This window comes from Haemaphysalis longicornis, unplaced genomic scaffold (assembly GCF_048455015.1).
Source record: "Haemaphysalis longicornis isolate Haplotype H1 unplaced genomic scaffold, Haemaphysalis longicornis Haplotype H1 scaffold_1, whole genome shotgun sequence".
NCBI classification, from domain to species: domain Eukaryota; kingdom Metazoa; phylum Arthropoda; class Arachnida; order Ixodida; family Ixodidae; genus Haemaphysalis; species Haemaphysalis longicornis.
The window spans coordinates 111,943,485-111,970,650 of record NW_027526203.1 but is presented as its reverse complement, the minus strand read 5'-3'; the positions used below and the strand labels follow the sequence as shown (position 1 = coordinate 111,970,650).

Below are 27,166 nucleotides of genomic sequence, written 5' to 3'. Positions count from 1 at the left end.
CAAGATTTCATGATGCGCGATAGGAAATGAGGTTTAAAAACTTGACTTCTGACAAATACTCAAACACACGTTTCACGGAAACAATGGCATCGTCACCTAGAAAAAACGATGGATGTAGGGGAATATGTTGTCTGTAGAGTTCTCTGAAGTGTTTGTGTCGTGTTGTGTGAAGTGCCTTGCATGTGATTAGTATGTGCACTACGGATAGGGCCTCTCCGCACCTGCTGCACTGGGGTCTAGAAGATCCCGTCAGCAGATACGAGTGCGTCGCATGGGTGTGCCCTATCCGCAGCCTATCCAAGGCGACTTCCGTGTGTCTGTTGCGTGAGTCAGCTGTGTACCGTCCCAAGTGTGGCTTTATTACATGTAGTTTGTTGTCTGTCTGTTCATCCCAGTGTGTTTGCCACGTTCTGCGCAGGTGTTGTCTTATGTGTGGCTTGAGGTCTGTGTAGGGTACGGTTGTTATGTCTACAGTGTTCCTGAGTGCAGCAGCAGCAGCCCTCTCGTCTGCCAACTCATTCCCAGCGATCCCAGCGTGCCCTGGAACCCAGCAGAGGAGCAGCTGATGCTTCTTTGCATACACAGACATGATAGTGTTAAATACAAGATTAACTATGTTGTTTTTGGGGGGTGTATGCGATGACAGTGCGCGAACAACACTCAAGGAATATGTGTAGATGATAGACTTTGGAATTTGATTTTCAAGTATGTGTCGTACAATCAGTAAAATTCCATATGCTTCTGCTGAAAAAATTGTTGTGTGGACGCTCATGGTTCTGGCTGCACTGAAATTCGGACCATGAGCAGCGCAGGAGACCATAGTGGAGGTTTTAGACGCGTCACTGTAAAATTCAGCAAGTGGGTATTTGAACTGCAAAGAAAGGAAGTGCTGCAGTATTGCAGCTCGCGGTACCCGATTTTTGTCAAGCTTTATAAAAGAAAGGTCACAGAACACAGGGCGAACTTGCCAAGGCGGTAAAATGTTTAAAGAGGATGACCTGCACACGTCTAAAAACGAAGCACTCAGATCCGAGGCTCGCTCTCTCGCTCGAAGTGAAAAAGGTGGAGTAACGGACGGGCGATTCACAAACAGCACAGATGTGGATGTATCGTTAAGGACAGGATAAAAAGGGTGGTTATTCTGAGATGAAATTTTAAAAGCATAAAGTAAGTCCATGTACGTTCGCTGGTTCTCAAGGCTCCACTTATTACATTCAACATATAGACTCTCGACAGGGCTAGTGCGAAAAGCACCCGACGCAAGCCGTAGCCCCTAGTGTAGTACTGGGTCAAGCATTCGCAATGCTGTTTTACTCGTCGACCCATATACCACACTGCCATAGTCCAAACGAGACCCAACCAGAGCAGTATAGAGCCGTAGTAGGAGTTCTTTGTCGGAACCATACGAATGGTGGGAGAGAACCTTCAGGATATTCATTGTTTTAAGACATTTATGTTTAAGTTTCTTGATGTGGGGGATGAATGTGAGTTTCTGGTCAAACACAACACCTAAAAACTTGTGCTCCTTGTTCACAGGAAGCGACACGCCATTAAGTGTAATGTCTGGATCTGGAAGGATCCCGCGCTTCCTAGAGAACACAACGCAGGAGCTTTTCGCAGGATTCAATTTAAAACCATTCTTGTCTGCCCAGCTGGCAAGTTTCTTGACGCCGAGCTGGACTTGACGTTCGCTTATTGACATATTACAAGATTTAAACGATATCTGCACGTCATCTACATACATAGAGTAAGAAATTGTAGGAGGCAGTGCCTTCCCAAGGGAGTTCATCTTTACTATGAAGAGAGTGCAGCTTAGAACTCCACTTGCGGCACGCCATTTTCCTGCACGTGTACCTTTGACAGTGCAGAACCAACTCTGACAAGGTTCTCTCTGACAAATAACTAATAACGGTATTTAACATGTTACCAGAGACACCGAACGACTTAAGGTCAGCAAGTATGCCATAACGCCATGCGGTGTCATAGGTCGTCTCTATGTCAAAAAACACCGTAAGACAGAATTGTTTGTGAATGAAGGCATCCTTAATGTATGACTCTAGTGCCACAAGTTGATCGTTTGTGGATCTCCCTGCCCTGAAGCCTGCCTGGCAGCTCTCAAGAAGACCGTTGTACTCCAAAACGTTCACAAGCCTCCGGTTTATCATCTTCTCGAGAAGCTTGCACAGGCAGCTGGTCAGGGCAATGGGTCGATAGCTAGCGGAAGAAGAAGGGTCCTTCCCTTCTTTCAAAAATGCTACAACTATGGCATCCCTCCAAGACTTTGGAATGTGCCCCGAAAGCCATATCTTGTTGAAAAGGTGAAGAAGTGTTACAAGAGTGTCTGTGTGTAAGTTCTGTATCATTGTATATGTAATGTTGTCTGGGCCTGGAGCTGAGGGTTTACACGTGCTCAGAGCACCCCTCAGCTCATGAAGTGTGAACTCAGATTTATAAGAAGCGGCTGACCTGTCATTGTCATGTAAAGGCTTCTTTTCGGCCATTTGTTTGTGTTTCATGAAAGTGTTTGTATAGTGTGCTGAACTGGAAACGCGTTGGAAGTGTTGTGCGAGAGTGTCAGCCTGGTCTTCGAGTGTGTCCCCTGTTGTGCTGACCAGAGGCAGGCTGTGTGTTTGTTGTCCTTTGAGTTTGCGTATTCTTGTCCATACTTTCCGTGTGTCTGTGTAGGAGTTTATTGATGTTATGAAGGAACGCCAACTCTCTCGTTTTGCCTCACGACGCACACGTTTTCCTAACGCCTTGGCCCGTTTGAACAAAATGAGGTTACCCGACGTGGGGTACCGACGAAGGACACCCCACGCCTTGTTCTGGGCCTCTCGCGCCCGCCTGCAGTCCTCATTCCACCACGGCCTCCGCTGGTTGCGCGGGGCACCAGAGGCGTGGGGAATGGACTTTTCGGCGGCGTCGAGGATGTGCGCCGTGAGCAGTTGGGTAGCTTCTTCAACGTGTAGGTGTCCTATGAATGCGTGGTGCAGTTTGGATGTCTCTGTAAATGTATTCCAGTTAGCTCTTGCTTCATTAAACCTTTTATGGGAAGATGGACTGCTCGGGCCTGTACCTATATACGTTAATGAAATGGGGAAATGGTCACTACCATATGGGTCCGTGCCCACACCCCACTCAAGACATGGAAAGAGAATTGCAGAGCCAATAGCCAGGTCAAGATGTGAGTATGTGTTGTGACCTATGTTATGGTATGTAGGCTGTTTATTGTTGAAAAGGCATGCTCCAGAGGATGTAAGAAACCTCTCTATCAGGCGACCTCGGGCATCCGTACGAGAAGAGCCCCAAAGAGGATTGTGAGTATTAAGGTCGCCTGTTAGAATGTATGGTTCGGGCAGCTGGTCAACCAGCGCCTCGAAGTCAGAGCTCAAAAGTGTAACATCAGGAGGAATGTATATGGAGCATACCGTTATCAACCTATTAAATATTATTAAGCGTATTGCTACAGCCTCAAGGATAGTGTTTAAAGTGACAGGGTGGCATGCTAAGGATTTCCGGACGATTATGGCCACACCGCCAGAAGAGTGTGTGCAGCCATCCCTGTCTTTCCTGTATACCAGGTAACTATTCAGGAAATTTGTGTGTTTAGAATTCAAATGTGTTTCCTGAACACACATTACACTTGGCTGATTGCTATGCAGAATCTCATACACGTCGTCAAGATTATTCAGAAGGCCTCTGCAGTTCCATTGTACTATGTTCTCTCTTCCCATTATGAAGTGTTCGGAGCTACTGGACTGTGTTGTTTATGTGTCGTCTTTCGGGGCTGTGACTCTCTTCTCTTTTGGCTTGTCGGGAGGCTTTGGCGTCGGGACGCGTTCCTTGCGCTGCGTTGCAGGCAGGAACGGCCCGACATCCATCTCGTCGTCGGATGTCCGAGGGGTGCCCGACGGACCGGGCCCCCCGGACTTGGCCCCCCCTCGGGAGCCCTTCGTTTGAGCCGCCACCGCTGAGGGCGTCCGGGGCGCCAGAGGTGGCACGGGCGGTGCGGTGGCGGTGGGAACCGGTGCGGGGCCCGTGGTGTCCATCACCTCGGTACCCTCCAACGCACTGGAGGACGGGGAGACAGAGGCGGGAGCGGCACCGGTCCCGACGGAAGAGGTTGGCACCACAACCGCTGCTGCCTCAGCAAGCGGCGTGGTGGCGGGTTGGGCTGCCTGAGGCAACCCAGGGGGGCGGGGGAGGGACCAGGTCAGACTCGCTGAACTGGGTCCCTGTGGAAACCAGACGCCGCTCCGCCCCCCGGCGAGCTGCGTCGGCGTACCTCCCCAGGGGGAAAGAGGCGAACCTCTTTCGCGCCTCTGGGAATGTGATGTTCTCAGTTACCTTGATGTTGATTATCTTTTTTTCAATTTGAAATTTTTCGCACTTGCGGGAGTAGGCTGCATGCGCCCCCCCGCAGTTTACACAAGAGAGGGTGTCAGATGGACAGTTGTCGCTCGGATGGTCATGCGACGCGCATTTTGCACACGTCGTTCAGCCACGGCAAGAGTTTGTACCGTGCCCGAACCGCTGGCACTTAAAACAGCGCCGCGGGTTCGGGATGTAGGGACGGATGGAGCAACGGATAAAACCTGCATTTATGTATTGTGGAAGAACTGCGCGGTCGAAAGTCAAGATAATGTGTTTGGTGGGAATCTCCTTGTCGTCTCTGCGGATAGTGATGCGTCTCACGGCAGTGACGCCCTGATCCTTCAAGCCGGCAAGGAGATCCGCATCCGTTTCGTTCAAGAGATCCGTCTCGGATATCACACCTTGCGAGCTGTTGAGGCTCCGATGGGGTGTGACCCTGATGTCTAGATCAGCCAGTCTAGTCTGAGCTAGAAGCTTCGGGGACTGCTGCTTGTCATTTACCTCGATCAGTAGTTCACCAGACCTTTGTTTTTTGCACTTATATGATTTTCCTATTATGGCTTCAAGATATTTTGCGATCAAGAAGACTGACTGAGATGCAAGAGGGTGGGTTGGATTGAGGGACTCCATGACAAGAAATCGAGAGTAATGATTTGGTCCAGGAAATGTCAAAGATGGCAATGAAGGAAAATATACTTCGGTGCGGCCCCTTTTCAGGGACCGATCACGTTTGGGGGGGGGGGGGGGTTTGTAATTACCATAGGGCATAGTATAAAAGCAGGGAGACTGGGGTACTTACTTCTCAAACCTTACCCTGATAGCCTGAGAGGTCCCGGAGCTCCCAGCCTGGTAAACAGACAGGGAGCCCATCCGCCGGAGCTTGACCTGGGCTCCGACGGCCACCGTTCATGGTTTCTAACCCTCCACCTACAAACACATCACCACGGTTGGATCCAGCTTATGTTTGGGGGCTCGGGGTCCGCGGTATCGCCAGTACCGTCACCAAGATTACTCAAGGTGCCCCGTGCGGGGAGAAAGTTGGATGGGAAGACGAGATCAGGAAGTTGGCGGGGGTAAATTGGTCGCAGTTAGCACAGGACCAGAATAATTGGAGATCCATAGGGGAGGCCTTCGCCCTGCAGTGGACGCAGATAGGATTATGATGATGATGATGATGATGATGATGATGAATGGAGATTGAAGATAATTAAAGAGTGGTACAGTTGTACTTTCAGGCAGTTTGGCTCCGAATTTCTTATTCTGTACAGAACTGCAATTGATCTTGTTATGCTCGCGTAGATCTTGTACACATGAGGTGTCCAGGTTGAGTTGTTGAAGAAAATGCCAAGAAATTTATGTGTACATGTATATATACTTGAACAATCGCACTTTTCTGATATTTAATATTAATTTGATAATTGTCGGTTTTGCTGCTGCTGTTGCCTTGTGTAGAGGGCTGCCCTTCCCTCGCGTCGAAGGCACAGTCACCGTGAAGTCACTAACTGGCCTTTTAAAGCGAAGCTTTGTAGGCCTCAATGATGGCGCAGTTCGTCGCGCTAAACCCCAATGATGATTATACGCGAAGACACATCAAGCGCCTAAAAAAACTCTTCCTGTGTTCGGAATCCAACCTGCCGGGTCTCTCGCACTATGAAGCCGATGTCTTAGAGCACAGCACGGGCCCGGGCGGGCCCGAAAGCCCGGGCCCGACGTCGGGCCGGGCCACCCGAAGTCGATTATCGGCGGGCCCGGGCAGGGCTTGGGCTCGACGCCAGGGGCCCGGGCCGAGCTCGGGCTTGAATTCATAGGCCCGGCCGTTGATAGTTTCGACGTGAATTGTAGAAAAGAGCATAAAAATGAATATTCTGAGTTTACTTTTACGCGCTTCTTGTTGTTAGTTGTACACATTGTTTTAAAAACATGTTTTGCTAGGGCTGATAGATAGTCACTATACTGTAAAATGACATTTCATGTACTGCATCAAGATTTTTTATTTTCGTGTATAACATATCAAAGATACGGTTACAAGGAATGCCCTAGCGGGGAAGGAATTAATTAAGCCACCCTGCAACTGTGCACCTATGTCTATGTACGTGTTTTTTAGATGTCGAACCAATTTAAATGCGGCTGCCGTGGCTGGAAATCAAACTCCCGAGCTAGAGAAGCGCCACCGCTTAACAACCACTGCAGGGAAAATATTTCAACGCACGCAATACTCGTGGATTCAAATGGGGAGCACGAAATTTCATTAATACCAACTTGTGACCGAGACAACCACATGAAGTTGCCAAGAGTCTGGTCATCAAAGGTGATGGTGTCTCTCGTAAGAATACGAGCTATTATTACGCCGATGTGGCGTGAACTGCAGACAGCGTTAGCTAAACTACGTGCACTTTTAAACCCTTATTTTTTGCGTTTCAATTCATGACGTGCTTGTACAGACTAGATGCTCCGTCTGATTTCCGGCTACGAAGACAGTCGACCAAATATGCGAAGAAAGCTGGAAAAGCACTGAAGAACGTGCGCGCCAAATTTTCTGCATGCAGCGTCTAAGACCATGCCTGATCACACACATGCGGGCCCTCCCTAGGCTAAAAAAAAAAAGACCGGGCCCGGGCCGGGCGTGGGCTTGCGACGACGGTCCCGGGCCGGGCCCGGGCTAGGCTCACTTATGAATACCCGGGCCCGGCCCGGGCCCGGGCTTGGTGTTTCGGGCCCGGGTCGGGCTCGGGCTTCACAAATCGGGCTCGGGCCAGGCTCGGGCCTTAAAATCAGGCCGGTGCAGTGCTCTACGATGTCTCTCGGATTGCGACATTCCGACATGGTCGACGCTGTCGGGGTTTTCGACTTTAACTATAACTCGATCGGGCAGAATGGGACAAAGCTTTCAATTTTACTATCTTTCTCTTCAGAAAAGGTCTTTGATTTTTTACTCTGCTCCCCAGGATATGTGATGTTGAATGAATATTTGATTGCGTAGGATTTGGTTTTAGGTTGGTGGGTTGGTTGGGATTACTTATGGATACTACTCATTGTAGCGCCACTGTACAGCCCCTGAAGAAATAATAAAACAAAATAAATGATGATGATATTTTAATAACAAAACAACAACAATAATATCAATATTAATTATTATTATTATTATTATTATTATTATTATTATTATTATTATTATTATTATTATTATTATTATTATTATTATTATTATTATTATTATTATATTATTATTATTCATTTTATGCGTATTTGTGGTTGCATATTTTTCACTCCCCCACACTGAAAATTGTTCCTTCGCAACTGCTGAACGGTTCAAAGTTTGTAGTGGAATGATATGTAGGAAGGCAGTGCTGTATGTCATTGGAAAGGTTTCCGGGTGTTGAAGAAATGCTTCCCCGCAATAGCTGCCTCGAGGTCTTTTGCTCGAGATGGTTAAGCTTGCCAAAATAGCTTTGACTGTGACAGATAACAGTCTGCATAACACATACACACAAACGCACACAAACACACACACGCACACACACACACACACGCACGTGCGCACACATGAAACACACTTACCCACGCACACATGCACGCACGCAAACACACCCACAGACCCACACAAAGACACACACACACACACAAACACACATACACACGCACGCACACGCACGCACACGCACGCACACACACGCACACATGCACAGACCCACACAAACGCACATACTCACGCCAGCACACACACACACACAAACACACAAACCGACACACACACGCACGCACATACGCACGCACGTGCTCGCGCTCGCGCACACGCACGTACACGCACGCACGCACACGCACATACACGCGCACAGACGCACACGCAAACACGCACACACGCACACGCACGCACCCAAACACACACACGGTCACACTCCCAGAAACACACACATACACACACACGCGCACACACACGTACGCATGCCCGCACGCACGTAGACACACAAACACACACACACACACACACACGCAAGCACGCACGCACGCAAACACTCACACAGACACACCCACACACATAGACACACACACGCACACGCACGCACGCGCACGCACAAGCACACGAACACGCACACACATGCACACGCGCCCACGCACGCACACGCACTCGCTGACACGCCCACGCACAAACGCACTCACACGCACACAAACACAAAGACACGCACACAAACACACACCCGTGCGCACGCACGCACGCACACAAGCACGCGCACACGCACACACTCTCATGCACACACACACGCACCAACCCACACACACGAGCACGCACGCATGCAAACATACATACAGACAGACACACAGACACACACACAACACACACACGCAAACACACACAGGCACGCACGCATGCAAAAACGCAGACAGACACCGACGCATACACACAGACATGCACACAGGCACACACACGCACGAATACACACACACACACACACACGCGCGCACGCGCACACGCACGCACGCACTCACACGCACACGTACGCGCGCACACGCACACGCACGCATGCTCGCACATGCGCGCACAGACACACACGCGCTCACACACACGCGCTCACACACGCGCGCGCTCGCACGCGCTCACACACAAATCCACACAGAGACACACACACGCACGCGCGCACGAACGCACACACGCACACGCAAACACGAGCACGCACGCACGCACGCATGCAAACACACACACACAGACACACACAAAGACACACAAACACAGACACACACAAGCAAACGCGCACATGCACGCGCACACACACACGCACGCACGCAGGCACGTACACACACACAAACACACACACACGCACGCACGTGTGCAAACACACAGACACACACACAGACACGCACAGACACACACAAACAGGCACACACACGCACGCACACGCACACACACATGCACGTACGCGCACACACGCACACGCACACATGAACACACGCACGCACGCACACACAATTACGTGCACGCTCGCATGCAAACACGCACACAGACACACACAGACACACAAACACAGACAAACACACACGCAAACGCGCACACGCACGCGCACACACGCACGCACGCACGTACACACACCCAAACACACACACACGCACGCACGTGTGCAAACACACAGACACACACAGACACACACAAACAGGCACACCCACGCATACGCACGCACATGCACGTACGCACACACACGCACACATGAACACACGCACACACGCACACACGCACGCGCACGCGCACACACGCACAAAAAATGGAACATGCGCGTGAGCCTCGTAACATGAAGTCGCGTTAACAGAAATTTGATGTGATTACCCCACGTATGTCTACATATAATAAAAAATAAACAGTAACGTACCAGCCTATGCGGCTGGTCCGACATAGAGCGTCTAGCGAGGTCCACTGTCCTGGCAAAGACTCAATATGCCATAAATGGGGTAGTAGTAGTCATTTTCAGCAGTTTGCCGGTGAAGACGTGAGCTGAAGAACAGAGCAGAAGCAAGTTTTTTGGGTGTCACAGCGATGACAGCTTCGTCCAAATGGGAAGCTTCGTACCCCCTCGAGTCAATGACCCTGGTTTTGAAGGTCGGCATGCGGGAGGACACGAGACTATTATCCCTGGCCCCAGGGACGACAATTTCGGAAATCTTCACGGCCATCGCTATAAAGCCCACCTACCGGAGCCTTCAAAGTCCAACTAAAAACCCCTGGAATCTCCTGTCTACCAAGGCTCAATGTCAAGCTCAACGGCCGAGAAGGCGTGGAAGACGTTTGCGTCCTATCTTGTCTGTGCTCAGCTCTACTTTGCAAACCAGCTATCACCCTCCATGCTTTGTTCCCGTCTTGTGCGCTCTCAGTTTCACCACCATCCTTAGACAAACTGAAACAGGAGCAACAATACGACGACCTTTTCCGTCAGCTGGCCGAGCTGGCGCGACCTCCAACACTAGCCTAACCGGGAGATGCCGGTTCAGCCGACGACGTTTTAAAAAGCCTTGCAACGTTTCGGCTTTGAGCTCTTCTCTATTGGAGAAACACGGTGGCGTACCGTCAGCCATTGCTACTCGCTGACCAAGCTCATGAGTCTGACTGGACGTGCAGTGGGTCAATCATTGCAAGTCTGTTTTCGGAAGACATGGAATCTCTAAGGTAGTGGTCAGTGACAGTGGTCCACGATCTTTAAATGAACCTGACTCTCCGCTTGTAGCTTTCGCCAAGGAATACGCCTTCAATCATGTGACACTGAGTCTTCAATACCCGCAAAGCAACGGGCTCGAGGAAACAGCTCATAAAGTGACCAAGAGTTCCCTTGAAAAGACGGGTAATCTCCTCAAGGCGCTCTTGGCGTACAGGAGAAGCCCGCTCACGAACGGCTACCCTTCCGCTGAACTCCTGATGGATAGAAGACTCCGAGCTACCACGCCAGCTGCCGTTAACTGCCTAGTCCGCTAACTCCCGGCGAGAGACGGGCTCAGGATATGCGAAGCTGACAGTATAAAGCACTAGCACCGCTTAGATACTAGGCACAGGTTACGAGACTGTACAGACTTAATCCCTGATCCTGACACCTGGATCGGCAACATAGAGAAATTAGGAACTTCTCAAGGGCATGCTAAGGATCCAAGGTACCACGACAACAACACGTCTGTTCGGCGCAACAGGACTCATCCCGTTGCAAGGCCTCAGAGTGCAAGAGAGTAGCAGTGGGAAGAGACCGCCATGCGGTATTCCCAAAGCGCAGTCAGTGACCACTTCACAGCAAAGTGGTTGATGCATATTCTCGCCATCGTGGTTTTCGCCGTGTTCATTTCTCGAGATGGGAGTCTGTGGGGCAATCGGCTGCGCTGACACGTACACAGCCCTGGGCGTGTTAATACAAGAAATCCATATTTAAAAGTTTAACTGCGCGAAAGACAAATACAAGAAAGGACACAGACGAACGCAGACTCACAACTGAAGTTCTATTGAAAAAACAGAACATATATATGCGCAGTCACATGACGCTTCATATGACGTTGTGGGTAACCGATCAGCCAAGGCCACTCCAAGAACAACAAAAAACAAAAATTAAAAAAGGCACGTGTTCTAAATACACTGGTCATCCGGCTTAGGCTTATTTCATTTGCATGTTCCGCACAGATAGGCATACTCTTTATCACTAAGTACTACCGACGTATGGCTCACGCATGCGCTACCAAGTCTCCTAATATGAAAGGCCTCTATAATCTCCCTTTTCAGCGTGCTTTTTAAAGCAAAGCTTTTTACCCCCCAAGGGTTCTTTCGCGACCGTTGGTGTCACCAGAAAACTTCAGTGAACAAATAAAAGAATTTACTGGCACCGCCGGGAATCGAACCTGGAACTAACAGACTAACAAAGCGAGAGCCCGTCGTCTTACCGATTTAGCTACGAGCCCACACGAAGACTGTGAAGACAGGTGGTGTACTCACCAAGTACATCTACGGGTTTACCCACTTCGTTCTCGCTGAATGCCACGTGAAAGCGTCGCGCGACAACTCATGCACGTCTAGCGGCCCTGTGCGCACCTTGCTCATGTGCTAAGAGTTACAAAAATTAAAGGAAGCTCACACCAATGCATGTCATCTCATTTCTAGTACACCAATGTGCTAAAGCCTATGGCCTCCAGTGTTTACGTAAAAAATCACAGCTCCTTGTCGTCCGCCCTCACGCCAAATCAAGGAATACATTCAAATACTCCTTGATGGCCAGACCATCACTCCAAGCCCCAGCATCAAGATCCTGGGCCTACATCTCGAGGCTAACACCAAGAGGGACGTCTCCTTGCATCGCCTCAAAAACAGCATTAATCAAATCATACACATGATCAGGCGACTTGCCACCAAGAAGCGAGGCCTAAAGGAATCCGGTACCTTTCGATTAATTGAAAATTTTGTCCTCTCGAGAGTCACTTACGTCAACCCCATGTCTTCTTCTCGACAAGGAAGACATAGAGATCCCTTATATAATGATTAGAAAGGCGGTCGAGCAGGCCATTGGTCTTCTCATGAGTGCGTCCACACAGAGGCTGCTTAGCACGGGACTCCACAACACTGTGGAAGAGCTGATAGAAGGCCATCTTTCAAACCAGAAGGTCCGACTCAGCCGCATGCTTCACCAGATTGGCTGGGCAGCCCAGAATGTCACTCCGCTTGACGTACTCCCAGACTCTTGGCGACTAAAATAAAGATGCTCCCTTTGCTTAGAAATATGAACCCCTCACATGACGAGGGTCACCGAAAAGCACGGGCTCAAGCGCTAAACACCGCCCTCGGTGGGGATCACGCAGTTATTTACACAGACGCCTGCAAATATCTAGGGTAGCAATACGCCATCGTCGTGGCTACCTCCAGAACCAACCTCCTTGCGTGTACCTCGCTTAGGACCCAAGAAATGACGGCGGCAGAAGAGGCAGCCATCACTTTGGCTCTCACTCAACCAGGGGTTCGGAGGGTAGTCACCGATTTCCAGCAAGCCTACTGGAATTACCAGTCGGGTTGGGTGTCCTGACCTGCACTGCGGGTGCTAAAAAACCCCTCCCCAAACGGTTACATTCAGCTCATCTGGACACCCCCTCACGCTTCAATGGAGGGCAACAAATACGCCCAACCAACAAGCCTGCGCTTTTACGTCCCGTGCTATGGAGCTGCGCGAGGACAGTCACCCGCTTGTCACGTTCAGGGAGATAACCCAGCATTATCGCCTTCTGAGACAGACCGTACCTTCGCCTTACCGTGACCTTTCCAAAGAACAACAAACTACCCAACGACTCATACAATCGGGGCTCCTTCCCGCAGCCTACGCGTCTTCACTTAATGCATCCGAATCGCTACGACGCTGAATGTAAATTTTGCTCAGAAGTAGGAACACTCCGCCCCGTAATCGGGGTGTGCGACTTTAGCCCTAAGCACCCTCCTCTCTTTCTGTCAACTACCCAACAAGAGCAATGGGAGATGCTGCTGTCCAGCCCCTCTCTACCTACCCAACTTCAGCGCGTGGACGGAACACAGGCCACGCGGAGTGCATATGGGCCCCACAGAAGGAATCACTCCCCAAGGCTGCACTCTGGGCCGTTCAGAAATTTGAACATAAGTATTTCTTCCTCCTCCATCTCAGCCGCAAGCCTCGTCACCTCCGTCCGCGGCGCAGAGACGGAGAAGTCAGATCGTCTAACACCTGGTTGGAGCTTACTTTGATTTTATAAAAAAAAGTTTCCACTCTTGCTACACCAATACAACTCAACCAAACACCGTTCATGCATCATGCATTGATTTAACCTTACCAAGGAGATCTCTTTGAAGTAATAAATGGTGTGGTTAAGTGCATTTCACTTCTCTCTGGTTTTACTATTTGTAGAGTGATGTGAGTGATTTTAAGTGACGTCGCATGAGTAATCGATATGGGTGCCGTTTACAGCTTTGCTTTCCAACCACATTCACAGGGTGGATTGGCGCGATTTTTTTTTTCTTGTATTTGTCTTTCGCGCAGTTAAACTTTTGAATATGAACCCCTTCCAACTCGCCCACCTGTCTCTCATTCTAATACAAGAAAGCTCCGCTACTCCGCGCCTCCCACCATGCACCTGTCGCCATGCGCGCTGCGGCGGGTGTGCGTCCATTCCAGCAAACTTTGAATTGGGCATTAACCAGCTCTATTCACGCGGAAGAATTGGCACCAATACATACAATTGGACACTCCTCCAGAGATTGCACTTATTATGAACTTCATTTTCACAACACGCAGCACATTTATTTACAAATGTCCGCGCTGCAATGACATGATCGTCACCCGGCAAGCAGATAGAGCGAAAACTTTTCTCAGTGAAATATAAGCCCCACTCAGGTCCTGCACTCTACCCGGGAGAAAAAAATTCTACAATTAATTAGAAAGGGACGCACAAATATGCTTCGAGTACCCCCAAGCTCTTGATAGAGTTGCAAATTCGAAAGCAATAATGCGTATGGCATGATGACGAACGGATGTGATGGTATTGATGGTCGTCATCGTATTGACGGACGTCCCGGACGTTTCCTGGGAACGCCAGAGATGACGGACGTCGGCACGCCCGCGTTTGTCCTCCTCGGTTCGAAGATATAATGGCGGCAGGTGGTAGTGGCCCTGGGAAACACACGAATGTGCGCACCCATGGCCTACCAGGTGGGGCCACGGTGGTGCATTTTCTACAGTGGCTGTAGTAGTTTTCATTTGAAAGAAAAACTGCAAATATTATTTATGTCATCATCATCATCATCACCACCACCAGCCTATGTACGCCGACTGCAGGGCAAAGGCCTCTCCCATTAATCTCCAACTACCCCGGTCCTGCGCTAACTGCGACCAATTTATCCCTGCAAACTTCTTGATATCATCCACCCATCCAACTTTCTGCCGCCCCCTGCTACGCTTGCCTTGTCTAGGGATCCACTTTGTTACCCTTAATGACCAACGGTTATCTTGCCTTCGCATTACATACATGCCCTGCCCACGTCCATTTCTTCTTAATTTCTACTCCTTAACACGCGTTTGTTCCCTGACCCACTCCGCTCTCTTCTTGTCCCTTAATGTTACACCTATCGTCTTCAGTTCCATTGCTAGCTGAATCGTCCTCAATTTAAGTTGAGCCCTCTTAGTTAGCCTCCAAGTTTCTGGCCCGTAGGTGAGTACCGGTAAGATGCAGCTGTCATACACTTTCTTCTTCAGGGACAATGGTAGGCTGCTGTTCATTATCTGAGAATGCCTGCCGAATGCCTGCCGAATGCCTGCCCCATTCTAATCCTTCTAATTATCTCTGCATCATGGTTGGTATCCGGGGTCACAACTTGGCCTAAGTAGATATATTCACTTAGAACTTCTACTGCCTCGTCACCTATCTCAAATCGTTGGGCTGTCCCGAGGTTATTGATCATTACTTTAGTTTTCTGCATATTAATTTTCAGGCCCATGGTTCTACATACTCTGTTTGTCCAGTGCGTTAAGCATGCTTTATAATTCATCCCCCGAGTTACTTAGCAAGGCAATGTCATCAGCAAATCTGAGGTTACTGAGGTATTCCCCATTAACCCTTACTCCCACCTGTTCCCAATATAATGTTCTGAATACTTCTTGTAAACATGCTGTGAATAACATTGGAGAGATTGTGTCTCCTTATCTGAAGCCCTTCCTTATAGGTATTTTACTGCTCTCCTTATGGAGGATGATTGTAGCTGTGGACCCATTGTAGATATCATCTAGTATTCTTACGTAATGCTAATCTACCCCCTGGTTCTATAATTGCTGAGTGACTGCAGAGGTTTCGACCGAGTCAAATGCTTTCTCATAAACTATGAAGGCTATATATAGGGGTTCAGTATACTCAGTGCACTTCTCTACCACCTGACTGATCATGTGAATATGGTCTATTGTTGAATAGACTTTACGGAACCCTGCTTGTTCTTTAGGTTGACTGAAATCTAAGGTTGCAGAAATTCTGTTAGCGATTACCTTGGTAAGTACCTTGTAGACAACTGACAGTAAGCTGATCGGCCTGTAATTTTTCAAGTCCTTCATGTCACCTTTCTTATAGATTAGAATGATGTTCGCGTTCTTCCAAGATTCCGGTACACTTGCGGTCATTAGGCATTGCGTATACAGGTTTGCCAGTTTTTCAAGTACAATTTCTCCGCCATCCTTCAAGAGGTCTGCTGTTATCTGATCCTCACCAGGTGCTTTGCCCCCTTTCATTTCTCTGAAAGCCTTCCTTACTTCTTCTGTCGTTACTGGGGGGATGTCTATCTCCTCGGAACTATTTTCTCGTTCGGCATTATCCTAGATGTCGCGGCTACTGTACAGATCCCTATAGAACTCCTCTTCTACTGTGAATATTTTATCCCTATTTGTAATGACATTGCCTTGCTTGTCTTTAAGTGCGTACATCTGATTTTTCCCCACGCCAAGACGCTTCTTCACTGCTTTCAGGCTACATCCGTTCTTTACAGCGTATTCGATCCTCTCCATATTATACTTCCGTATGTCAGCTGTCTTACGCTTATTGATTAACTTCGAAAGCTCCGCTAGTTCTATTCTGTCAGCTGGGGTGGAGATTGTCATGGTTTGCCGTTTCCTAATTAGATCTTTCGTCTCCTGGGAACATTTAGCAGTATCCTGTCCAGCCATCGTGCTCCCGACTTCTACTGCACACTCCGTGATAATGCGTGTTAGGTTGTCGCTGGCGTCCTGAGTTGTAAACTCTGCTTCTTCGGCAAGAGCTGAATATCGGTTCTGAAGCGCGATCCTGAATTCTTCTACTTTACGTCTTACTGTAAAGCTCATTCATCGGCTTCTTTCGTACTAGCTTGTTACGGTCCCTCCGCAAATCTAGCCTAATTCTAGATCTTACCATACGGTGGTCACTACACCTAACCCTTCCGTGCACTTCCACATCCACATCATTCATGTATTGATTGATATATTGACGTTTTACCCGTGATATGCGTGATGTGTTGTTTTTGCTCAACAATGTTGGAATGAATTAACATCAAAACCAAACTTACATATTTAAAAATGCCTTTAGATAGTTAGAAATGGCTTTGATCGAGGTAAAAGGGAGAACGTTCCCTCTTGGGCACGGACATATTTAGTAAAAGTCCTCATCATCGTCGCCGTCGTCGTCGCCATCGTGATCATTATCATCATCGTCAGAAAATGGCCAGCCTGGCGGGCGTGCTGGGCTCGTGAGTTCCCCTCGTGCGCTCGGGTCTCGTGGGCATCGCTGGCCCTCCCACCTGCTCGTTCGATGATCCAGAGCAGCGAGCTTCCCGACGCACCGACCGGGCGTCGAGGCCCCGTCCAGCCCCGCCGACGTCGAGCACCTGCCCAACGCAGGAACGGGGCGGTAAGTGCGTGTGATGCAGCGTGTCACGGTAATTCGAAAATAAGTGGCCAGCTACCGCCAGCAAACCAGCTGTGTTCCATTAGCGCAGCGTCTCCTGTGTAGACGGGCTCTTCGGAATGGCTAGGCCGGCTGCGGATCGTGGGGTTTCTCTGGCGGTCGTGCCTATCCCTCCGGCGTAGCCGCGTAGGGTGCGCTTCCGTCAGTGCCTTTAGAATTCGGCTGGTGGATTTGGGAGAGAATGTATGGGGACGCCGTGTTGATTCGGCGCGACGTTTCGGGCTGAAGCCCGTTCTACATGGTGCTAATTTGCCTGCGAATTCGCAGCTGCGGCGCCACTCACGCGACAAAACCACCCCTTTTCGTAGCATCGGGAGCAACGATAATAGATCGTTGCGCCGCACGAGCGGTGCCGCAATTGCGAATTCGCAGGGAAATGCGCACCATGTAAACGGGTTGGACCGCTACAGCATCCACGCGTGTGAGGGGCTCGGGATTTGGTTGCCGTACGAGAAGCTTGCTCCGAAAATTCCCCTTCTCGGTAATATGCAATTTTAGTGCCAACAACGCTGTGTTCATGCGGTCCATTTTTTTGTTATCCCATGGTTTAGTGGAAGACTTTCAAGGCGCGCGCAAAATTTGGGGGGGGGGGGGGAGGGGGGGGCGGGTGTCTTATCGGAAGCCATGTTGCTGGTTGTTGTTCACGTCAATGTATAAGCACTCGCCTGGAGCTCAGTTGCCACTCCTTCGGGAATTGTCTCCCCCAAAGATATTACCCTTTTCTTCCTTGCTACAAAAACCACCAGTGAATATTCTGCAGGTTCACAAAGACTCGCAGTGACGCCGGGGCAGTGATCTTACCCTGTCAATACATATAGATGGGTTGGCTGCGCACCACTCTGCGTCTAGATCTTAGGAAGTGCATAAAAAACGGGTATGCGCAGGATGGAAAGTTGGGCGAGTTGGTATTGCGACATGGTTTAGAAACAGCGCGGTATTATTAGATCGCAAAGCAAAAAACCCGATAGGACGAGCGCTGGTTGTGTGTGGTTCTTTTCTTTGTATTGTTGTAATAACGCGCATCTTTAAAGCGGTATGCGCGTTGTTAAGGGAACTGGACATGCCTTTGTAAACGATTTTGTCTTCTAAGATCGGGAAACCATTTGCTGTTGTAGCTTGCCCCTCGGCTTCGAGACAACCGGGAAACTATCGAAAATAACTGGCACTGATATTTGTATATCTGGATGCGAATCAGCCCCGACTGAACCATCTAGATCGGTTTATTGGTGGTTGTAAGAATTCCAATCTCCGTGATGTAGCGCCAACATTTCCCGGAATCAGGCAGCAGAGGTGGTGCGGTGACCAGAGTTCACGCAACATCCAAATTTTCAGTTCCCCCGTCACCCTCAATGTTGATGTCACATCCTCACCGTGTTCTGGCATTCTGCGTATTTGTTTACAATTTTAACGATCCGCACCTCACACTGAATAGAAAGCTTTGCCCTCCCGCGGCCTCCGAGTATTTCATTACGAACTTCATTTGCCCGTCTCGCGGTCTTTCGAGTGGCTGCTGCTGGCTGCTGCTCGCTTGCCGAATGCACCGCTCGTGCCCGGCGGCTCCTCCTCACCCAGCGATCCTGTGGCGAGAAGGAGTGAGTGAGTGAGTCTTTTATTAACACAAGGAGGGCCCGGGTGCCGGAAGGGGGAGAAGGGGGAAAAGAGGAAGGGAGAGGTGGTCACGAGGTGATGCTCATTTGAAGATCGAGTTCCTGAATGCACAGATAGCGGTGGTGGACCCCGGCTAGACTACTTTTGCGAGGCCACTCTCGAGAGCGAAGCGCCCAAGGGCAGCAAGGAAAGCGGGGTCGCTGAGTGTCGTGGGGGTATCTCGCTTGGATAGGGTAGGGCATTCAGCAGGATGGGGTGGGCGGATTGGTACTCAGAGCAGTGCCAAATGAGGTGGGTCAGATTTGCTATTTTAGCTGTGTTGCAATATGGGCAGTAGGGCGCAGGATCGCCGGTCGGGTGATGCCATTTGCGTGTGATGTGGGGAGTCAATGCAGCGTTCGCGCTAAATTTATTAATAAAAACTTCAGAAGGACGAGTTAGTGATGGGGCGTTATGCAGGAAACCTACAGGAGGGGCAGCGTCATGGCGGTTGGGGCTAGCCTGACGAGCGTGATCCAGCTGTTGCCTGAGGGAGAGCGGGGAAGCAGGGCTGTCAACCAGTGGAGGAGTTACTCGAAGACTCTCCTGCGCTGCATCATGGGTAGCCTGGTTGCCGGAACCCTGAGTCATGTGTCCCGGTATCCACGCAAGACGTACACATTCGGCGCACATTTGTACACGATCGCATGTTGTCCATTTCACCCGGGTCTCACCGGCCAACGGAACAGTTAAAGCGACGATACCAGTTGCCGGAAGTAAAAACGCAGGCGGTCACATCCTTTCCTTCCCTTTGTAGCCATAACGCTGCATTTCAGGTGTACGCGGATTTTCGTATAGAATTGGTAAGTAAGCTGATGCGAGATGACAAAATTCCGATCGTTTTCGAAGTTACGTAACTAAAATTATTATTTTACTAGGGTAGTAAAATCGATATGGTCATGTATTTTCGCATTTACCACTTCGGACAAACAGGGGGGGTAATTTATGGTACTTCGATATTATAACTACGTTTCTGTATAGCCTTCTCCACGACGCATGTGTCTGCGGAACTGGGGATGCACTATCGTTCGCCGATATCTGTGGAGCTGAAGCAAAAAAAATACCATTAACGCATAGGGGATAGTCATCGACGTACCCTTCTCAAGCTTTTTTTGTGTGCATGAGAGCGTGGAGTGGAGTCAACTGACGAAAAAGTACCCCCCCCTCCCCCCCAGAAGCCCATGTTAAAAGTCCGGAGAGGTAGAAATGGTGGAGAGTAGGTCCCTATTTTTAATATTGTAAAATGTAGTGTACAGCAACATTCAAAACATGTAAAACTCGGTAAAAGTACCCGTGTCTCTTAAAGGCGCAATATTTTCTGGTATTTTGCGGCTGTAAGAACCCGAAATAGACAAGTCTTCCGACACCATTAGAAATTGGAGGCAAAGAAAATTTTGCACGCCCTAACCCCCAAAATTTTAAACGGGACCAGGGGATAGAACTTCTGGTATTCTTGCTGAGATAATTGAACTTTTTGGAAGTTGAAAGTAAAGTAATTGAGGTGAAAGAAAAGCTAGGGAAATTTAAGGATGGATGGTAATAAAACCCAGGCAACAGCGGAATGCGAGTCCAGCGTGTATCCATGACGCCACTTCGGACGCAAGAGTTAGGCTCTCTAATGGTGGACCTTCTGAATGCCGTACAGCCTTTGACACAAAAAACGTCGAACACCGGTACATTCAGCGCCATGTATAATCAGTTTGACGTTGTTAGGCACGTCGCAAGGCCCAAAAGTACAAAAACACGCCATAAAGCACAATAGTGGCGTAACATATACCCACGGAAGTAAATTGGCCAGTGGTGGTGACAGCGTCCGTCAGCGGTTCACTGCGGTTCACAAATTCGTATTTGATGGAGACGTCAACACACCCACCCACAATTCTTTCATAGCCGCGCAAGGGGATCCGCCACTGACGATGACGGGTGCCCCTGTGGTGACTCAGTGCTTAAGGCACTGTGCTGCTGATCTCGCCGATTTTACACCGCAAGCAACGGCCGTTGTTATGATGGCGGCAAAAAACTAAACCGCCTGCCTGCGTCGAGATATCGGCTGTTACGATTGAGCCCGCCGTTGGGCTTTGTTTCAATACTCCTCGGCTGTGCCGCGAAGCCTCTACTACGTGCGCCTTTCAGACAAGCCCCACCGTGTCGGTGACTCGTGTGTTCACGTCTCGACAAGCCCGGGTCAGACGCTTCGCTTTCGGCGCGTTTCAAACTTCGACGGTTGCCGGCGAAGCACGTCTCAACCAAGGAGGTTGCATAAAACTTCTGGAGTGGAGGCCGCCCATAGCGGGCAACTCGGGGAGGTGAAGCCGGGCGAACCGGTCGGCGGCCATATTGCCGTGGGCACAACAGGCGCTGAGCCGGCAGGGACGCTGAAGTGCGGTCGTGTTTTTTTGGCTTTACAAGGGAGAAAACGGTGGGTAAGCTGGTTTATCGATTACGATATTTGAAGGCAGCCTGAATTTTGCCTTACGGGAAGGTATTGACGCAAGATATGGTTCAAGCAGCGAGTTCGCGTGTGTATACGCCTCGAGCGCGGCCTGTAGGGGCGCCACTGAAATCCCCCTAGCGGCCCGTTTCGAAAGCAGGCGCGGGAGTCCCTGGCCCGCTCCCCCCTGTCGCCGTTGCTTTTGGGGCTCGTTCAAGACAGCGATTTACCATTTGTCCGCGTTCGAAATACCGAATAACGTGGAGCAGGCACTCTGTTTGCAAGCGTGGTGTGTTCACGGGAGTATAAACGTTTATGACGCGATCTTAGTGAGATCTATATGAGCGCCGGGCGTGTGTCACAGGCCGGCGTCCCAAAGCCAGCATTTGCATGCAGCTGATTGCAATTCCGCTGCCCTGAAATTTAGTGGCAGTGTCTCCGTAAGCAGTGTTTCCTCCGATGGTCATGTTGCGGCCATACACACTATGATGTAAATCGACTTTGTGCACTATAAAATCCAGCGGAGCACTCATACCTGACAGCACGCAAGTTACGCCTGCCAATATCACAGTATCACATATCAGATATTGGTCAGTACCCCGAACAAGCCAATGCGGCATAAATTTCGCAAACATTGTACCAAAGAAGTACGATGGATAATGCAAAATTACACTCCGGAGTCAGCACACGGCGACAAATTTAATGCTGGGTCGTCTTGTCCCGAGGTGAGCGCTCGCTATAAGATTCATCTCTTACATTTATCCTCCACGAGAAGCGCGAAGATGGGCTTATAGAGTAATCCGCGTCCGCGACCAAACCCTTCTTCGAAACATCGTCGTATGACACAGGGAGACTGCAGAATCTAGCATAAACCGAAATCAGATACCCTTATCAGATGCGACACTCTTCCAACGAGCCCGTGTGTACGAGATTTCGGCGCACCTTAAGGATCTCCAGGTGGTCAAAATTAATCCGGAGCCCTCCACTACGGCGTGCCTCATCGTCTCCGTTGCGTCGGCGCGTTAAACCCTGCAATCAATCAATCAACTCCTTCAACGACACCTCGTATTTCTTGTGAACTGCTTACCCTGTATTCTTCAAAAAAATGCGTCCGCCGAATGATCAGCCGTTCGTTGAAGGCAAAAAACAAACGAAAAGTGAACACGCAGCTTGTGTGTGTGATTAATAAAACGTTCATTTGTTGATTTTGCTCCGCATTTGTAAACAACGACAGTTTAGCGTCCTCCTCCTCCCCTCCCCCCCCCCCCCCCCCGCCCCATGTCTAGCGAAATATCAGTGCATTTCGCATCTAGTTGGTCTGGTGAATACTACCTCGCTCAAACAAACGTCTTTAGCATTTCAGAAGCTGGACTCGGTTTTTTTTTATTCCCGTACGACTATTCTATTTATTCCTGACTTGCAGACCATTCATTTTCCCGTGGTTTCATTAACATATATCTTGGTTCATGCATAAGGCATGAGTGGGCACATATCTGACAATGCACAGCCTTTGAGTGTACTTAACATTTTCGCGTGGTTTATATTCCCATAAAAGGCACGAGTTTTTGTACGCTATTGGGTTATCACATCCCCGAAACATATTTTTCTACGACGTACATATTCGAAGCAAAGCCGCATGTGTTGTCTGCGCTGCAAAACGAACCAACCTAGCTCTTACAGTGCCAATATCAAGTCTAAACGAGGTGACAATAAATAGAATTAACTTGTGCTGACGTGTTCGAAGGTGACAGCGGTGATATGCTGCTGCCGTCGTCGACGCCCGCAAGAGCGGCCAAGAAGCGCGCAGAACCGCCTCCCCGGGTAGCTCTTACTGGCGTTCGAGCGCTCTACCAAGACGCAGCTGTTTTTTTTAAGCGCCCTAAACGTGCAGTTAGCTTACAGACGTCACCTTAACAAGTTGTTTAGTGCGCGGAAAGGCAAAGAGAAGCGAAAGAGAACCAAAACACTGCATGACCGCCTATCAGTCGCGCAGCGCTAATCCCGCAAACGCCGCGGAGAAGCGGCGGCAGGCGGCGCAGCGATCGCGAATCTCGAGGCGTATATCTTACGGTGGTGAACAGAGCTGTCGCCCCGGGAAAACGCGTAGCGCTTGGCTAAAGACACCACCCCTGCTTTTATTTCAATAAATGTTTACTCTGTATAACTAAGGCCGTCCCGTTAACATTAAAATTACCTCATGCTGAACGCCATGGCAAGAGATGCCGCGTTATAAGGTTACTATTGGCGGTGATTTCACGCTGAAAGTGCGGGACACGCGACAGCGCGATTATTTGACGCTTGTTTCTTTTAGCGGCATTTCTGGGATTAATGAATGCTTAATCATTGATTTATGAATAATAACGAAGCTCTCACACCCAAACAAGCTCTGTAGACACAGTTTAGCGGTTCGAATGGTTTTTAAGCAGTACTGCAAGGAATCATATGCATCAGGATATTGCAATCTTTATATGTACTGCACATGCGCGTTTTCTGGTTTAAACAACATGCCCAGTTTTGCCCTTGTCGGAGAAGACCAAATTAAGCACGAGCTTTTGATGGATTGATTGATTGATTGATTGATTGATTGATTGATTGATTGATTGATTGATTGATTGATTGATTGATTGATTGATTGATTGATTGATTGATTGATTGATTGATTGATTGATTGATTGATTGATTGTGGGGTTTGACGCGCCGACGCAACGTAGGCGATGAGGCGCGACGTACTGGAGGCCGCCGGATTAATTTTGACCACCTGGAGATCTTTTTTACCCGGGCGTTTTCGCTTTTTGCCTTCATCAGAAAAGCGGCCGCTGCGGCCAGAAATCGAACTCGCGTTCTAGGGATGAGCAGCACAATGCCTTAGCCACTGAGCCACTGCGGCGGGTCTACTTCCAGCTTTTCAATCGTATTTTGCAAAATGGATTGGCACACACTGAAGCTCATTAAAGCACGTTTTTTTGTTCGCGTGCACTTTACAGAAAGCATGATCATCATACGTACATGTCTCACTCGCATTGACTTTCTTTATTTTTCAAATCCAGAAGGTTACTTAATTGAATGCACGACTACATTAACCACGCACGTTCGCACGATAGTAGCGTGCTATTGATAAGAAAACTATGCGCAGGAGGTTACTCAATCACATTCACAATTAACCTCGTTGACCGCGCACGTTCGTACGCGAGCAGCGTGCTATTGATAAGAAAATCACGCGGACGAAGTACGCGGGAGAGCATTGCGGTGCATCAAAGACTTCTAAGAAACAGCGCTAACGAGAAACGTCAGATCGAGTATTCACGTAGGGCAGGATGCAAATGAAATATATTAAACAAGAGTGCCTTGATTCTTGACGGTAAGTGTCTGAGAAATACTCTGCATTTAAATTAGTGCGGAAAAACAATTTGCGCCCTACATATTTACAAACATGTGATTTCGCGCAGTCAAGCGTGACTACAGGACCACCACAACTACGAGCGAAAACATTCGCATATCTGCGTAAACAATTAAGCGCGTACGGTACGCTCAGTAAGCGGGCGGCAGGTGCTACGGCGAATTTTTTCTTTGCATCACGCACAAACTGCGAGGAAGTGTGCACTTATAACGTTATAATACTAGTAATGCCCTCGAGACCCAAAACAGAGACCCACAGTACTTACAGATGAAAGGTGATCCCCGACGTCTTCGTCGCGCGATTAGCGCAACCGAACGCGACGCACGAGCAGACCATTTCTGCTTTCTACACCGTTGGAGCACCCATCCGCGAACGACGATCGAACGAACACGAGTTCTGCTCTTTGGCAAGAGAGAACTCGGAAGAACTACACATGAGGCAGAAGAAAAATCTTTGTGCCTTCTGTTTATTTTAGTTGTTTGCGCCCAAGAAGGTAAATAATTAGCAGATGTGTGCGCCCACCGGCGCATGCACGAGACGTGCCTAGCGAAACACGAAGAGGGGAGCATAACCGAAACCACATGCGTCGAAATGAAAGCGCGCAAGAACAGCTCGGTGGGCTTCAAGCTAGCCGCATGAGAGAATCAACTTGCACAAGAAAACAAAACAAAACAAAACAAAAAAGAATGGAAGCAAAACTACAACGTAACCCGCTGCAAAAACAAGTACATGATGCGACGGGTGCAATGCGTCTGGTACGACGGAACGAGTTTTCGGCCCACGGCAAGGTGGCGGCCGTCGGCGTCAGTTTTCTAGCGCCATCTCCACTCCAGAAATTTTATACAACCTCCTTGGTCTCAACACGCTTCAAGGACACAAAGGCCCCGCGATCGCAGCGGAGTCCTCCTCTGTCCCCTCTCTCGGGCTCAGCGTGCGCCGCTGCTACCGACTGCTCACGAACTCTGGAGAGAGTGCTGTGTGTGGTGTGTGTCTGTGACGTTCCTGGCGTGTGCACAATCTAGAGGGAACGCTGTTTTGACCGTTGACGCTTTTGGGTATAAATACGACCCCCGCAAGCACTATAACCCATTCCTGTTTGAGCAGTGAATCATTGCTGTCACTCTGCTCGAGTCCTGTACTGTTACCTCGCCCGTCGGAGCATTGTTCTTTGGCTTCGGCTCACCTCTCGCTATGAAGTTACGGCTGGCCGCTCGCTTCACACCATGCTACCGCACGTATGTCGGAGGCGACGGAGAGAGAGAATAAACTTCTTTATTAGCAAAAAAAAAATGTGGAGTGGTGTCCTCATTTCAGGACCCCATTCGTGGTGCCAGCTGCGACAGCCCTTTCAACCAACCGAAGCTGGTCTTCCGGACTGGAACTGGACAACACGCTCTCCCACTGCTCATAAGACGGGCAACGAATTCTGTCCAACTTGGGGTTTTTCTGACAACCCCACACCATATGGTAGAGCGTGCCAGGTTCGCCACAAAACTGACACAGAGAGGAGTACTGGTTAGGGTACATTAGGCCCAATTTCGTCAAGTGGGGAAACGTATTCGTTTGAAGCAGCCTAAGTATTCTTTCCTGGGCTTTCGTTAAGGATTCGTGGGCCGGGGGGTAAATCCTGCGCTCGAGCCTGTAATGCTGGCTGATCTCGTGGTAGGTGAGCAATGGGCTCGCAGCCTCTATCCCTCGTGGTGCCCGGCGGGATAGCTCTCGGGCAGTATTATGGGCGGTGTTGTTGCCCTGGAGGATCGAATGGGCTGGAGTCCAGAGTATTTTGACTCGTCGGTGAAGCGGACGTTGAAGAAGAATATTTAAGGCACATTTGGAAATTCTTCCATGCAGGTAATTTCGGCATGCCTGTTGGGAGTCTGTGACAACTGTATCTGCGGTGGTCTGAGAGATGGCCAGGGCAATGGCAGCCTCTTCTGCTTGGTCAGTGGTCGTGCAGGGTAGGGTAATGCTGGTAATATGCGACGTTGCGGTTGTCACAACAGCAGTCATCGATCCCCTTCTGGCGTAGTCAGCCACATCAGTATAGACCGTGCTGGCCCTGTTGTCATTGACCCTTCCGATTGCACGAGCTCTTGCCTCTCTTCTGCCTGCATGATGTACTGGATGCATGTTGCGCGGTATTGGCGCTACTGCAATCTTCTCTCGCAGTTCGATTGGCATATCACGATACTGTACCTCCTCAGGGGACGTCATTCCTAGTCTGCCTAGGAGGCTTCTCCCAGTAATACTTGACCCCAATCTTTGTCGCTGGTTTGATAGATGAGCCTCGATGATTTCAGCCACTGTGTTGTGAATACCCAGTTTTAAAAGTTTTTCATTCGAGGTGCTTACTGGGAGGCCCAGAGCCTGCTTAT

The 27,166-nt window shown here is 49.5% G+C and overlaps 1 protein-coding gene across 1 annotated transcript in view; it reads left to right on the top strand.

The window, feature by feature from the left end:
- LOC144165369 (uncharacterized) overlaps nucleotides 1-27,166 on the top strand; it is a 59,299-nt gene that overhangs the window by 14,594 nt on the left and 17,539 nt on the right. The window contains exon 2 of the mRNA XM_077695463.1: nucleotides 17,067-17,259. Coding sequence (XP_077551589.1) covers nucleotides 17,161-17,259 — 99 coding nt within the window. The 5' untranslated portion in view covers nucleotides 17,067-17,160. The remainder of the gene's footprint in view (nucleotides 1-17,066; nucleotides 17,260-27,166) is intronic.